Source organism: Typopeltis vanoorti, chromosome 10, assembly GCF_054136105.1.
Source record: "Typopeltis vanoorti isolate ZY-2024b chromosome 10, IOZ_Tvanoo_1.0, whole genome shotgun sequence".
Lineage (NCBI taxonomy): Eukaryota > Metazoa > Arthropoda > Arachnida > Uropygi > Thelyphonidae > Typopeltis > Typopeltis vanoorti.
The window spans coordinates 82,811,368-82,826,372 of record NC_143558.1 but is presented as its reverse complement, the minus strand read 5'-3'; the positions used below and the strand labels follow the sequence as shown (position 1 = coordinate 82,826,372).

General features: G+C 35.6%; 1 protein-coding gene across 1 annotated transcript in view; it reads right to left on the bottom strand.

The window, feature by feature from the left end:
- Nucleotides 1–15,005, bottom strand: part of Tom20 (translocase of outer membrane 20) — an 81,506-nt gene that overhangs the window by 29,003 nt on the left and 37,498 nt on the right. The window contains exon 3 of the mRNA XM_090399416.1: nt 6,156–6,237. Within this exon, the coding sequence (XP_090255542.1) occupies nt 6,156–6,237 (82 nt within the window). The remainder of the gene's footprint in view (nt 1–6,155; nt 6,238–15,005) is intronic.

The following is a 15,005-nucleotide window of genomic DNA, read 5'->3' as shown; positions in this document are numbered from 1 at the left end:
CTGCCTATTTTCATTGTCTTTGTCTTTTTATTGCTGACCTTCATACCATATCTATTACAACAGCTATTCAATTTAGTCAGAGAACCTTGCAGACTTGTAGCGGATTTATTTAGAAGTATAACATCATCTGCATAAAGCAAAGAGCTGACATTAACATCTCCAATTTTGATATCAGATTTAATACCACATTCCTTCATAATGTGATCCATATAGATAATGAATAACAGAGGGGATAATGTACATCCTTGTCTCACACCAGATTTAACATTAAACCATCTTCCTGTACTTCCTTCAATTCTAACTGCTGACTTACAACTCAAATAAAGACTAAGTATTGCTTGATATAATGCCCCATTGACACCATATAACTGCAGCGTATTGAATAGCTTCTCTCTTGGCACCTTGTCATATGCCTTTTCCAGATTGACAAAACTTAAATACAGATCTTTGTTATATTCCCATGCTTTCTCGACTATTTGTCGTAAAGTGAAGATCTGATCCTGACAGCCTCTATTTGGCCTGAACCCAGCTTGTTCTTTACCAAGCTTTTCTTCCACAATTCTTCTCAACCGTTTCTCAAGTATACTTGCATAGATCTTGCCAGGAACACTCAGTAGGGAAATACCTCTGTAATTCTCACATTCAGTTTTATTTCCCTTTTTATATATGGGTACTATGAGAGCTCTACTCCAATCATCGGGAATTCGTCCCTCTGTCTAGGCTTTCTGAACTATGCAGTGCAGCCACTGTAAGACTTTAATACCACCATACTTCAGCATTTCGGGTCGAATATCATCTACTCCTGCTGCCTTTCCACATTTCAAGCCATTGATAGCTTTTTCTACTTCAAGTATGGATATGTATTCCTGACTGCATGCCTAGTCAATGTTTTTTACCACTGTGCTGTCATCACTGCTTGTTTCATTTAGCAGTTTTTCAAAGTAATTACTCCATACTTCAAGGATATCTTTTTCTCCCGTTTTCATGTCACCTTTATCATCTCTAATTCCTTTTACAGCACTCTTTCCTCCATTCTTAAGCTTCTTCAACAACCTCCAGAATATTTTGCCACCTTCTTGATATTTATTTTTTATATTCTTGCCAAAGTCCTCCCATGACTTTTGTTTAGCTAGTTTTACACACTGTTTAGCTTTCTTGCATTTGTCTCTGTATTCTGTAAGAGTAAAAGCTGACTTATTTGCCAGAAACTTTTGATATGCTTTCTTCTTTTCCTTCACTGCCTCTTTAACTTCCTGTGTCCACCAGGGAGTTCTGATTTTTTTATCCTTGCACACAACCTCACCACATGCCTCTCTGGCAGAATCAATCAATGTTTTCTTCAGAGTTTGCCACTGAATCTCCAAGGTTTGATTCCTGTTCTCAAACTCTTTCATTTTTTCTACAATAATCTTTGTGTATTTTAGTCTACAGTTCACATCTGAGAGCTGCTCAACTTTTATTCACTTTAAAACTTTCTTGCATGTTATTCTTTTCAATATGAAATTCAATTTTATCCTGCTCAAGACTAAATAGTGATCACTTCCAATTTCAAATCCTCTGTACACTCTGGTGTCCTGCACCAGAGAGAAAACATCACTATCAACAATAGCATAGTCAATGAGACTTTTCTTATTCCTAGCCTCTTATCTCCATGTGAATTTGTGCACATTTTTATGTTGGAACATGGTGTTAGTAATAACCAGTCCATGTCCTGAGCAGAAATCCAACAGATATTTGCCATTATTATTAGCTTTGCTCTTTTCTCCAAATTTTCCCAAAATATTTTTTTATGTCTCACAATCATTTCCTACTCTGCTATTTAGATCCCTAACAAGAAACAACTTTTCCTTTTTCATTGTGTCAGTTGCTTTTTCAGCTAAATCAGCTAACGCCTTTTTTATTCCCGTATACGGGAGTAGGCGAGGCCATTTAGCCCTATCTAACTTTTGGAGACTGAGTGGGCAGTTCAATCTCCACTGGTACCCAATCAGAGATAGATGGCCCAAGGCTATCACTAATTAAGCGGTGCACAGTGAAGAGAGACGGCTCAAATGTGCCGCCATCTCGTGGTCCCTAACCCTAATACAATATATTTACTGTCTGAAATAATGTGGGTTCTACGGTCGATTTTCTTGAGTTTACAGGACGAAAAACCAGAGTTTCCGGGAGGAAAAACCTGCTTGCCTGTGCCGGAGATCGACTAACTCGGGAACCGGTCGAAAAAAGGCTTAGAAAAATTTCCTCTAGTCGCCGACTAGACTCGAAACCAAGTCTTCCTTCGTGCGGCCAAGCGCCGTGGTGCAAACACCACATCCACCGAGCTACACAGGCTCTGTTGTTACTTTTTCTAAAGCGTCAAAAAATTCCTCCACTTCTACCTTAGTAGAACCTTCTGTGGGACCATAGGCACAAATAAGTCTCATTGTCCAGTTCCCCATTCTCATATTTGCCCACATGACTCTACTTGAGACTGACTGCCATTCAAGAAGATTAGCCTCGTATTTTGTGTTGAATACCATGGCTACTCCTTCTTTTCCTTGATTGTCATTGCCTGAATATAACATTTTGTATTTATTGCTCAGAAAGATTTCACCAGTTTTGGTCTTTTTTGTTTCAGTAACCCCTATTATGTCGATCTGGTACTTATCTAATTCCTCAGCTAGCTCCATTTCTTTGCCATTCAGGCTTCTTACGTTGATAGTACCGATCTTTAACTCTGGTGATGTTGAGTTGGGGTTTGTTTTCAGATTTGTTCCAGTAGCTGACTTTTCGCTGTTTGCCCTGGTTCCCTGGCGAAAACAACGGGGGCCTTGTTTAACCGGGCGACGCCCCAGCCGGCATGAAATTTTGTCATGTTGTACCATCATTTTTTATTTTGGCTTAACCAATAAGAATACAATTTAGTCGGCTATATCCCAAACTGCCAGCCCATCCTCGTTCGTTCAGTATCAAAGTAGATACCCAACAGGGTGCACCACGAGAAGGTGAAGATTGGACATTAGGTCAGAAGCCCTGGTCGGTTCTCCGCATTCCTTTAAAGGCTATGTGGCGGTGTCCTCTCAGTTATACAGCTTTGACCCTTAAACACCACACGAGGTTTTACTTTATATATATATATATATATTTTTTTTGTGAAGGATGATAATGTGAACATACATGGTTATATCTACTTGTACAGAATAGCTTCCTGTAAACGGAAAATTCAACGTTACCAGCAAAGATTATGAAGCATTAGATTATCCGGAAAGAGAAGACTGTTGTTAGATTCACTCTTAATAGTGAACGTAATGTGACTGTATAAGGAGTCAATTTTGTCCAAAAATTGAAGTAGTTCTGATTCAGAGTGAGACCAGACTACAAAGACACATCGTCAACAAAATGTAGCCAAATAAAGAGGCCGAGGAAAAATGGTGCTAGCATTTGTCTTCTAAATATTCCATAAAGTAACCAATCAGCTAAGACAGATGATATCTGACTGTTCAATGCATAACCCCTTAGATAAACACAGCATACTACTTTTGAAGTCAATGCACCATCACAGATATGAATCTCAAACATTCTAACCAACTAAAATAAAATTAAATATAACATAATCCTACTCTCCATGACTGACTAACTAAAAAATGCTGGATGTATAGTACAAAGTGTGGAATAACATTACTGATACTGTTCACAGGATAAAATAAATAGCCCAGCCTCTTTACTGTTTAATGCTTCGACTTTTTTTTTTTGATCAATTCTTCTGCTATCATTAGCAAAAACCCTCTCCCTACTTACCCTGTTTCCTCAGGCCTCTCTGAAGAAACATCCTTTGCATTCTATCCCTATGACTATACTATATCATTCTAGGTCGACCAAGTCTCATTAATGCTTATAACTTTCGACTAACTATAACTAACCAATGCCAAAAACTTATCTGAATATTTCTAGTATTAATGTACATAAACTGCAACACCCCCCCCCTCCTTTTCATCCTACAACTTCCCTTACACCTAGTTTAGTCCACTAATCATGTGATCAATGTCCCACTCACTAACCTCCAGGTTGCCTGGCCACACCTTCTGCATTCCATCCTAAACATTCTAGTTTCCTTGAATGTGCATTTCTGAACTTTCAACCACTCGCTGAACAATATTTGCTCAAATTCGATTCAAATGCTAGCCATTCGCCTCATATAAATATTTCCTTCCATTAAATTCACCACTCATCCAAATTCCACACCATTTCTTCTGCACAATTTGCGATCATATTTCATTTCAGCTTGCCTGTATAATACAGTGGTAACAGACATACAGTTTTTACTTTCTCACTCTTCTTATTCACTTTTACTAGTAATTTTTTCATATCTTCTTGCAAGCCATACTTGTCACCTCCTAGATCATTTGTACCAGCCAAAAACACCACCTTCACTCTTTGCAACCTAATGCAGATATTATACTTCGAAATACATCAATACAAGTTGGCAGGATTTCCTGACTAAATCAAACTACTGTAATAAATTTAGTATGAAAATAGGCATAAATACTGAAAACACAAATTGCATCCTGAATGGAGAACCTATGAACAAGTAAAATATTTCAAATTTTAGAGATTTTTAATGAATATATCAAATTCAATATGGAAATAGGTAACAGAATTGGCAAAAGTTGTATGGTAGGAAGTCAATGGAAAAAATTTATGTTAGTAAGAGAAAAATTAGTTTATAAAGAGAGAGAAATACTAAACTAGCTGTATATAAGAGGGTTCAAATCAAATTTAATTTATACAGGGCATCCAAAAATTCACGCAAGAAGTAATTTTGATAGAAAACACAGGTTTTTAATTAAAAATTGTGATTTCTTATTGATTCATAAAGTATACAGTATAGGGTTATGCATGGAATAGCATATCGGGTAAATGGCCTCCACGGCTTTGCTGGCACATACACACTCTTTTGTCAAAATTTTCCATGACCGTTTTGCATAAACGTGGCTGAATTTCGTTGATACAGCACTCAATTTCCTCCTTCAAGGCGTGGGTGGTTGTGGGCTTGTTGGCATAAACCTTAGACTTCAAAAAACCCCAAAAGTCCAACAGCGTTAAGTCACATGATCTGGGGGGGGCCAATTCTGATCACCAAAACGGGAAATTACATGACCAGGAAATGACTCATGCAGTAATTGAATTGTTTCTCGGGCTGTATGGCATGTGGCACCATCTTGTTGAAACCACATGTCGTCCACATCCATATTTTGCAATTTAGGCACAAAAAACTGGATTATCATGTCGCGATAGCGAGCACCATTAACTGATATTGCCTTACCAGCTGCATTTTCGAAGAAGAATGGACCGATGATGCCTCCAGCCCAAAATCCGCACCAAACAGTGACGTTGTGGATGCATTTGTTTCTCAACAATCACTCGTGGATTTTCTGAACCCCAAATGCAACAATTTTGTCGAATAACAAAGCCATCAAGATGAAAACAAGCCTCATCGCTGAAGATGATTTTGTTCAAAAAATAAGCATCCACTTGTTGTTCCATAATCCATTCAATGAACTGTTCTTTCGTGTAGCGCTCCATTTTTAATAACCCTGAACTGTCACGCTGTCTTTTTCTCCTTGGTGGCAACACTTTACCGCACATATGGCACTAAATTTAAATCTTGCATGAATTTTGGGACACCCTGTAGATCTGAGAGCGGGTTTAAAAAGAAATAAAACACTTGATGAACAACTGGAGACCAGAGATATAAATGCTGAGGAAGATCACAGAAGTGAATGGATGGCATAAATGGCAGTACCATATTAAAAACAAGTATATTAAGAAAAAACTTGGCATTGTTAACAGATCAGCAGTTAATCTCAGATGGTATGGTCCGTTAAACAAAATGGGAGAGGAAAGGTTAGCAAAACAAGACCCCCCCCCCCTCCAGCATGGAAGGAAAAAAGAACCAGAAAGTGCAGACAAATTGATACAGTAAGAGGTTTGTTACAAGACCACAGTATAATTTTTGTATAAGACTGGAGTTGATTTTGCATACAGTTAAAACATAATGAGGGAAAGGTATGAGAATTTAGTAATACAGATTTTCATGTTCTAATGTTATTAAAAATTTAATATCAAGAAAACCTACATAACATTAATCTTATTACAAATGAAGAAACAAATCAAACCTTGTGCTAAAAGCTCTTCTCCAATCTGCACTTCTTGAATAAAAAACTTCTGAACAGCTGCATAGTCTTTTAAATCAGGAAGCTAATAAAAAACAATATACATACATGTGATCAAAATTTTTCTGGTCTTACTTATATACCTCATATAACTCTCATGGCAAATGTTTATAAAGATGCATACTGGTGTCCAAAACCTAAGGATGATCACTATTTCTGAAGATTACAACTGCAAATTCAGATGAATCAGCTCATGGCAATTTGCATAACTGATGATTCTGGATAAGAAATGGGTAAAATTCAAAATTTCGAATCATGCTAAAAAGTGTTATGTGGTAGCACTGAAGAGGATAAAAGGCTGTGTTAAGCAAATATTGTTTGAAGGAAGCTTTTTTTTTTTCCCTCGTGAAGAAATAAAGTTGCAAACTTGGATGCCTGTATTCTCGCAAAGACATCTAGATTTCACACAGGGAAGAATTATTGAAAAGCTTGAAGGAGGCTGCAGAATTACTGACACTGAACAGAGAATTTGAAATCTCACATAATGCTGTATCCAGGCTCTGGACAGCATTTCAAATCAATGGAATGTGCTTCAGACGTTTGTTAAGAGGTCACTCTCGCTCTACCATGGAGCATGAACACAGATTTTTGGTTATAACAGCAAAACGTAATCAAAACACCATGGAAGGTCAGCTCCATTCAAGTACAGATACACAGATATCTTGACAAACTGTGGCAAGGCATCTGTGACAAAGAAGCCTATACACCCGAATGCCTGTAGTGTCCCTATATCCACAGCTCATCATGCAGCACATTTTCGGTGGTGTCGTATCTATAAAAATTGGATAAGACAAGGCTAATGCTCTTTACAAATGAGTCACTTTAGTCTTTCCTCTGATTCTAGACAACACTTGATCTAGCATGAAAGTGGTACTGCTTACCACTATGAGACTGTTTCTGAAAAGGATAGATACAGTGATGCTGGGGATCATGATGTGGGAGGCATTATGCTTAATGAATGCACCGAGCAACAAATGCTGGAAAAAGGGACTATGACTGGAGAACAATATTGCAATGAAGTTCTTCAGGCTCAGGTTCGCTTGTTCCATGATGCTGTAGGCAAAGAATTCATTTATATGGATGACAATACCACACACCACATCATACATGAGCAGTGGAGATGCTGCTGGAGACTGAGGACATTCATCTAATCGAGTGGCCACCAAGCTCCCCAGATCCCAACCTCACAGAACACGTTTTGGATGCAATAAAGAGACACACTGCAGCCTCAAAATTCCCCTTCAGAAACTAAACAAGGATTTTTCCTTGAGGAGTAGGCCAGTTGCATCGAGAACTTCTGAATTGGTGCTAAGCATGGTATGATGTTGTGAGAGCAGCAATACAGTTCGAAATAGACATATTCCATACTGAAATGTCTCTTTGCTTAGTTTTCTGTAAGAATTTTACATTAATTCCTTAACTATGTTCTTAGAAAATTTCTAACTTTTTTGTCAGAAACATATTGCATTTTAATTTGTATGAAATTAAATTTATAACACATTTTTTGTGTAATATAATTTATTAGTAAGCTGGCAATAAATTTGTCCACATTTGGCTGTAGTCATAAAAATTTTTTCATATGCAGGTAAAAATGTACTTCGTTCTTAACTTTTAGAGACCCCAGTGTCATATAAATTTGTCCACATTTGGCTGTAGTCATAAAAATGTTTTCATATACAGGTAAAAATGTAGTTCATCCTTAACTTTAAGAGACAACAGTTTAGTATAAACTGTTGACTCTTAAAGACATATGATGGTACAACATAATCAGACATCACATAACATCCCCGGTTTTCATCAGAGAACCAGAACGAACAGGAAAATCAGCTAGTAGATGGGTACAAATAGAAAAGAAGCAGAACCATTTGGGAATCATAAAAATATCACATTAACAAACAGACTAAAGAGTGCCTTTTATTTTAAATAAAATATCTTAATCTGATACCAGCGAAAAACACAGCATAGCAAAAGTATTCAACCTTAAACAAAGAAAGTCTAAATGAGTCATAATCGACATGAAATATAGAGACATTTAATGTTATTAGAGATGACAACTGACTTAAAAAAACTGAGGAAAACCTGGTTCCTATTAAAAACCTATATTGCCAATGTATTCAATACATTGACAATAAACTTATTTCCGTATTTAGCTGTAGTAATCAAAAATTTTTCATATACAGGTAAAAATGTAGTTTTGTCCTTAGCTTTTGGATACCAATGTAGTATCAATTAAGTCTTAAGATGTTTATGCAACATGGATAGTATTTGTTGAACAGTTTAAATTTTAATCTCTACTGCTTTCATGTGCAATACTAGTCTACACATTTTGAGAAGAGCAAAATAAAATATTCCAACGTTTTATTATTATTGCAACGACTATCACTGCATTGGCTAGATGGTATTCTGACTTAGAGGTATTCAGTCAATCCCATTGATCAGGGGTCGGGAACCATTTTGAACCAAAAGAGCCATTCCCCAAAAAAATTAATTAAAACAAAATTTTGGGAGCCGCAATTTCAATTTGATTTTTCCTGGTGACTCAAAGTTGCAGTTAGTTCAAACTTAGGCAAATTTGTTTTTAATTCACTACTTCCAGATATCAAATACCACTTTTATATTTGCAAATAACTTTTTTATGTGTTCTATAAATAAAGCAACATTAAGTTTGATTATGTTTTTAATCACAAAACATGTTTAAGTATAATATTGCAAAAAAGTCAGAATTTGTATTGCAAAAAGAATTAGTCTGAACAAAAATACAATATTATGTATTTTAATAGATATTTGATTATTTTAATTTAAAATTCACTAATGAGACTTTTGATTTTTCATCTTCTCAGCCAATTTACTTAAATCTGGATTGTATGTCGTGCACTTTAATAGTAATTCGGCTTTCAAACTTTAATCAGTCAATTTTTTCCTATACTTATTTTTAATGTAATTCATTGAAGAGAAATATTTTTCACAATTGTACTTTGAACCAAAAAGAGGCAAAACTCCAAAAGCAAGTCGCCTGGCATTTGAATAATTAGTTGGGAAAGAATTCCAACATTTAAATATAATTTCCTGTCGTGTTTTTTCCACAGTTTCCTTATTTTCTTCAATTTGTGCTACCATTTCCTGAAGTTTTTTATCCAGATGCTTTTTATGCTGAATTTCCAGAAGCTCCATTTGTAGTTCTGTAATTGATGTTCCAGGAAAAGCTTCAATATCTATTAATTTTAAATTGCAATTTAACGGAAGTAATATAAATTTCATCATCTCCTGATGATTTTTAAAATCTGGAAATCTACTTGTAAATGAATCTAAAATTACAGTAATCATTTCGGCAAATATTTTGCAATCAACTTTTTCTTGATTTAAATTCAATCTATAATTTTTTAGATTTTCAAACTACATAAATTTTTCTTTAGTAACATCTTCGAAAAACACCCTTAGTTTCTGTTCAAAAGTAAGGACTTCTAGTAATTGTAAGACTGTGTTTCCCTTCCCTTGCAACTTCAAATTTAGCTTATTAAAATGTTCTATCATATCAACCAAAACACAAAAATTTTGTATCCATTCGGAATTACTGAGAAGTTTCACATGATTTATGTTATTATGTTTTTAGTGGTTAAGAAAACTACCGTATATTATTGCGTATAATGCGAACTAGAAATTTTGTTTGAAAACTAGTCCTAAAATGCCATGTCCACGTATAATGCGATCTGTTGATCTTGTTCCATAACATTATAAATAATACAATACGAATTAATGAAAGAAATATTTATTTTAAAGCAAAATGTCAAAATATAAAGCGAATTAAAGAAAGAAATATTTAATTTAAAACAAAATGTCAAAATCCTTTAAATTCTTCTTCATCTTTTGAGTCGTCAAACATTTCATTTATAAATTCATCTGTAGGGATTGCGTCATCGGTGTAGCAGTTGTCGTCATTGTCTTCATGCTCTCCAATTTGTTGTGCATCATCCTCGCTTTCGTATATGACATGAACTTTGGATCCATCCACTGAATTACTTATTCCACATTTAAGAAATGAGCGTTGAATCATTTCAGATGGTATCAAATCCCATGCTTCTTTAACCCAACTGGTGACTAGGGTGATCTCAGGCTTCTGAAAATTCCCACCCTTTGTCATCTTCACCAAACCAGATGACATCCATTCTCTCCATTTTTCACATAAGTGATCTTTAAATGGCTTATTCAAGCTGACATCAAGCGGCTGCAAAATGGAAGTTAGACCACCTGGTATGACTGCTAGGTCTGTACGTAGCTCACGTGCTTTCTCTTTGCTTGCCTCTGTTAAATGCACCTGGAACATATCCCAGACTAGCATGCTTTGTTGACATAACAAGCTACCTGGACGTATGTTCCATACTTTATCCAGCCACAACTGTACACCTTCTTTATCCATCCAACCTTTCTTATTGGCGCGAACAATTCGGAATTTTCTTCCTTTTAAATATCACTGTTGGCTTTAATTTGGTTCCATCTGCCATGCATGCTAGAACAACAGTAAAATGCGTTTTTTCATGTCCCGTTGTTTTTATGAAGACACCCTTTTCACCAACTGAGTTTACTGTTCGATTCCCAGGCATATCAAAGTACATGGGCGTCTCATCCATATTACCAATTTGGGAAAGTTCATATCCGTGACACTTCCATAATTTTATGATAAATTTATGAAAAGACTGCACTTTTTCTTCAAGCTGCTTTGGTAACTTCTGCACAATTTTTGTTCGGTGTCATAATGTTAATGCTTTGCATTCGATAAATCTGTCGCACCACCCAGGTGAAGCAAGAAAAGATGAAATACTTGGTGTGTCCTTGAATTTACCATTCTTGAGTTGTAGAGCTCGAAAACGAATCGCATTTCTTGTTACTATAATGCCATCTTGTCGTTGCATCAAAATCCATTCATTTAGCTCTTCTTCGAGTTCTGGAAAGGATGCTACATCTCCATGACAGGCACGTTTCGTTTTGGTGATTTTTTCAAGACTTTTTGCTTACACCAAATTCTCTCATAGCAACACTGTTATGTTCATTCTTCTGCAAACTGCATGACACGCAATTTAAATCCTGCTTCAAAAGATGAACGTTTACGTTTCTGTTGGCTCATTTTCAGGCTAGGTTTGTTTAACGAATAATATTTAAAATGAACTGTGGTTAAACCGATATACCTAACTGTGCTCTATCATTCGGCGACAGAGAGCGCATGCGCAGATACAATGCGCACTCAGTTGCCGAATGCGAGTGGGTCAAGTAGATTTGGTTGCATAGGCATTAGGTAGTATATATTGTGTGTGCAAGTCTAATAAGATGTTATATTTTTTAGGATCCGCATATAATGCAAACCCCTAACTTTAAGTAGTATTTTTTACCATAAATTTTTCGCATTATACACGATAACATACGGTATTACTTCTTTTAAGCACCGAAAAAAACGTTTTAATGCTTTTCCTCTTGATAACCATCGTGCAGATGTAAATGTCACTAAATCTTTATGTTGACTTCCTAGTTCCTCTAAAAATGTGTCAAAAAGTCTGTGATTCAACACCTGAAATCCGATGAAATTGATCCTTGGCACAACATCCATCACTCTTTTTAGTTGTGGTAATAATCCCGAAGAATTTGCAACTAAAGCTTCTTAATGCAAAACGCAATGAAATGAAATAACTCAATGTGGAATATGAGTGGAGAATAATTTAACAAACCCCTTATTTTTCGCAATCATAGAAGACGCACCATCGGTCGCAATGCATACTATATTATTAATATTTTTATTCTGTAAACTTGTTAGAAGGTTTTCTGAAATAGCTTGACCTGTAGTGTGTCCTTTAAGTGTTAGCAGATCAAGAAGTTCTTCTCGAATACCGGAAGATCTGATATATTTAACCATCATGCAGCATCGTGCCATCGGAAATATCATTCGATTCATCAACCAACAATAGATATAAAAATCGGCAGAATTAATATCCATAATTTGCATATTTGAAACTTCTGCAGAAATTGTTATAATCCGTTCCTTGACAGTTCTAGCCGAAAGAAGTAAATCTTTAATTTTTTTACGTATCTCGTCCTTATTTTTCATATCCTTAAATAAAATTTCAGAGACGTTATACATGCAATTTTTTAGAAATTCACCATCTGTCAAGGTTTTCCCACTTTTGTTATTTCAAGGGATAACAAAAAATTTGCTTCAGTAGTATTCGATGAAGATTTTGTCCAAGTTGACAAATTTCTTTGCTGAAGCAATATTTTCTTTTATAATTCTTCAATAGCTTTTTTCTCTATAATCACCCTCAGGATATTTTTTACTGAAGTCTAAATGTTTTCCTCGAAAACGTCATTCGACGTTACTTGATTTATTATTTTGAAGTCGTAGATGGCAAGTCAAACATTGCGGATTTTCCATTTACTTCTATAAATGAAAATTATCCACATTTTATTGATTCCTCTGTTTTCTTCGATTATTTTTCTATTTCTTGAACTCATGTTAGGAGGGCTATTATCACAAATTTACCTGCATGTAAAAACGCAAATTCAACATAATAAAAATTAATTTGTGCATAACATTACCTGACACTAAATTGAACACCAGTTTAGTACCACAATAAATAAATTATCTAACAGAATATTTATTTTGGCAGTTAAAATCCACATAAATAGATACATAAATTGCATTTATGTATCTAAAAAAACCGTGGTATTTGACAAGACAGCTGATCAATTAGTTCAAATTTTCGCCGTTGCCCTAGTTACCTTAGGCAGGATTAACATTTAGCGGTATTTCAAACGTAACGTAGTTGTCAGTTGTTCATGTCATAAAATTTCATGCATAACACACGTCACGTGCATAGTATCTAGCATCACGAACAGGCCGTATCAAAAAAAAAAAACAATATTTAGTTGTTTGTATTAATTATGTATCTTTTAATTCAATATAAAAGAGCCACACTTTGTTCAGCCAAGAGCTGCATGCAGCTCCGGAGCCGCCAGTCCCCAACCCCTGCCATAGATGGTAGCTTCACACTACTAGTCACTCAACCAAGCACAAGTACCAAGTATCTGAACCTGCAGTTCCTCTCAAACCGAGCAGGATTACAAGGCTTTTGACAAGTTTTTTGTAACATGCATCAGTCATACAGAATATGTCAAATACACTAATAATGTTGCACAGATGCAATTCAAGTTGTATTATGATGATCAGCAATGTGATGAATAGAAAGTCCGAGATCTGCTTGCACCAGGTTTTTGATGAACAATGACCAAACCAGATGTAGGATCATATCTTGATTCTTGTCACATTCATTCGAGTTTAACATTTCTGATGTTTTTTTGAATGCTCTGATAAAGGAATTAAGATCAATGTAGGCCATTTTATGCTGCCACAGTACTTAATTTTTCTGTTAATTTATACTTAATCCCACACATCCTTTATATTTTTAAACATTCATATTTCCCTAACTGGCCTGTTGATCTTTGCTAGAAGAAAGCCTCTTTTATGCCTTGTTGACTCAGTATCTGAGATCATGTCCATTTGTTTTCTGAGCTCTTTTAGACAGGATTTTTTTTTTTTTTTTTTTTTTTTAAGCAGAACCATATTTTTCAAAGAATGTGAGTGAGATTGGGTCCTTGGCTTCTTTTTTTCCAACTGCTGGAAATGTGGTATACTTGTAGTTTTTATTTTACGCACATACACACTAAAAGCCTCCGTAGCTCAGTCAATAGATGAAGCCCTTTGGTCAGAAAGACCTAGGTTCAATTCCGATGAAAGGTGGTTTTTACACCTGGAAACTCTGGTTTTTCATCTGGCAATCTGGGTTTTTTTTCATCCCCCAGAACAGGCAAACTGACCCCATGAACACACATGGATTAGAGTCATAAATATATCTCAGCTATATGACGGTCAAGGCCAGATAAAATTGGGGGGGGGGAGCAATGATGAACTACCCAGTGGCATATTTAGGTATAGAGCCGGGCCTAGAGCGGCAAATTTTGGGGGGGCAGCAGAAATTTCCAGGCTCTCATTTCTGCAATTATAACATGTTCCTTATATGTAGCATCTACTCACAAGAAATATTTTTCTTTTCCTCATTGTACGTTTAGTCTGCAAGCATATTGGCATGTAATCAGATTCTGCATAACTATACAAACCGAGATAAGCACATGGAAAGCTACTGTATTGCTGTCAGTAACTTGACACAAAGCAATAGGGATCGCGGTCGGGAGAGATTGATGCTAATTAATTTTGTTTCGGTATTATTCTTACTAACTCTAACAACGTTTACTTCTTTATTATTTCGAATTCAAATTAAGACTGTTAATTGTTGCCCTTCCTTCAACTCTTTAGTTCAGTATCCTGATATCTTTGTGGCAGTTAAGACGTGCTAAATCTGAAATTATTTTTAGAGTTTTCAGTGCCCTTGTCATATGTTGTCATCAGAGTAAAGGTAATACTGTTTTATTGTTTTGCTTTCAAAAAGTTATAAATTGTGTAAATCATTCTGATACTTCCTTTCTGTTTTAAATTGCTATTTAAATTTTAAAACATGAGTGAAGGTAGAAAGCGACTTAGTGGTAGTGAATATAAGAAGAAAAGAAAAGAAAAGGAAGAGAAAATTAACGAAGTAGTATCAAAGACAAGAAAACTGGACAGTTTTTTTGCGTTGGTATCTGCTAATAGTAATTGTGATTTATAAAAAGAAGAAGTGGTTGAGGAGACAGAAATTGAAACTGTTTCAAATGATGTGCCTACAAAAAATCCCAACAATTTGGCAGCACAGATGATAG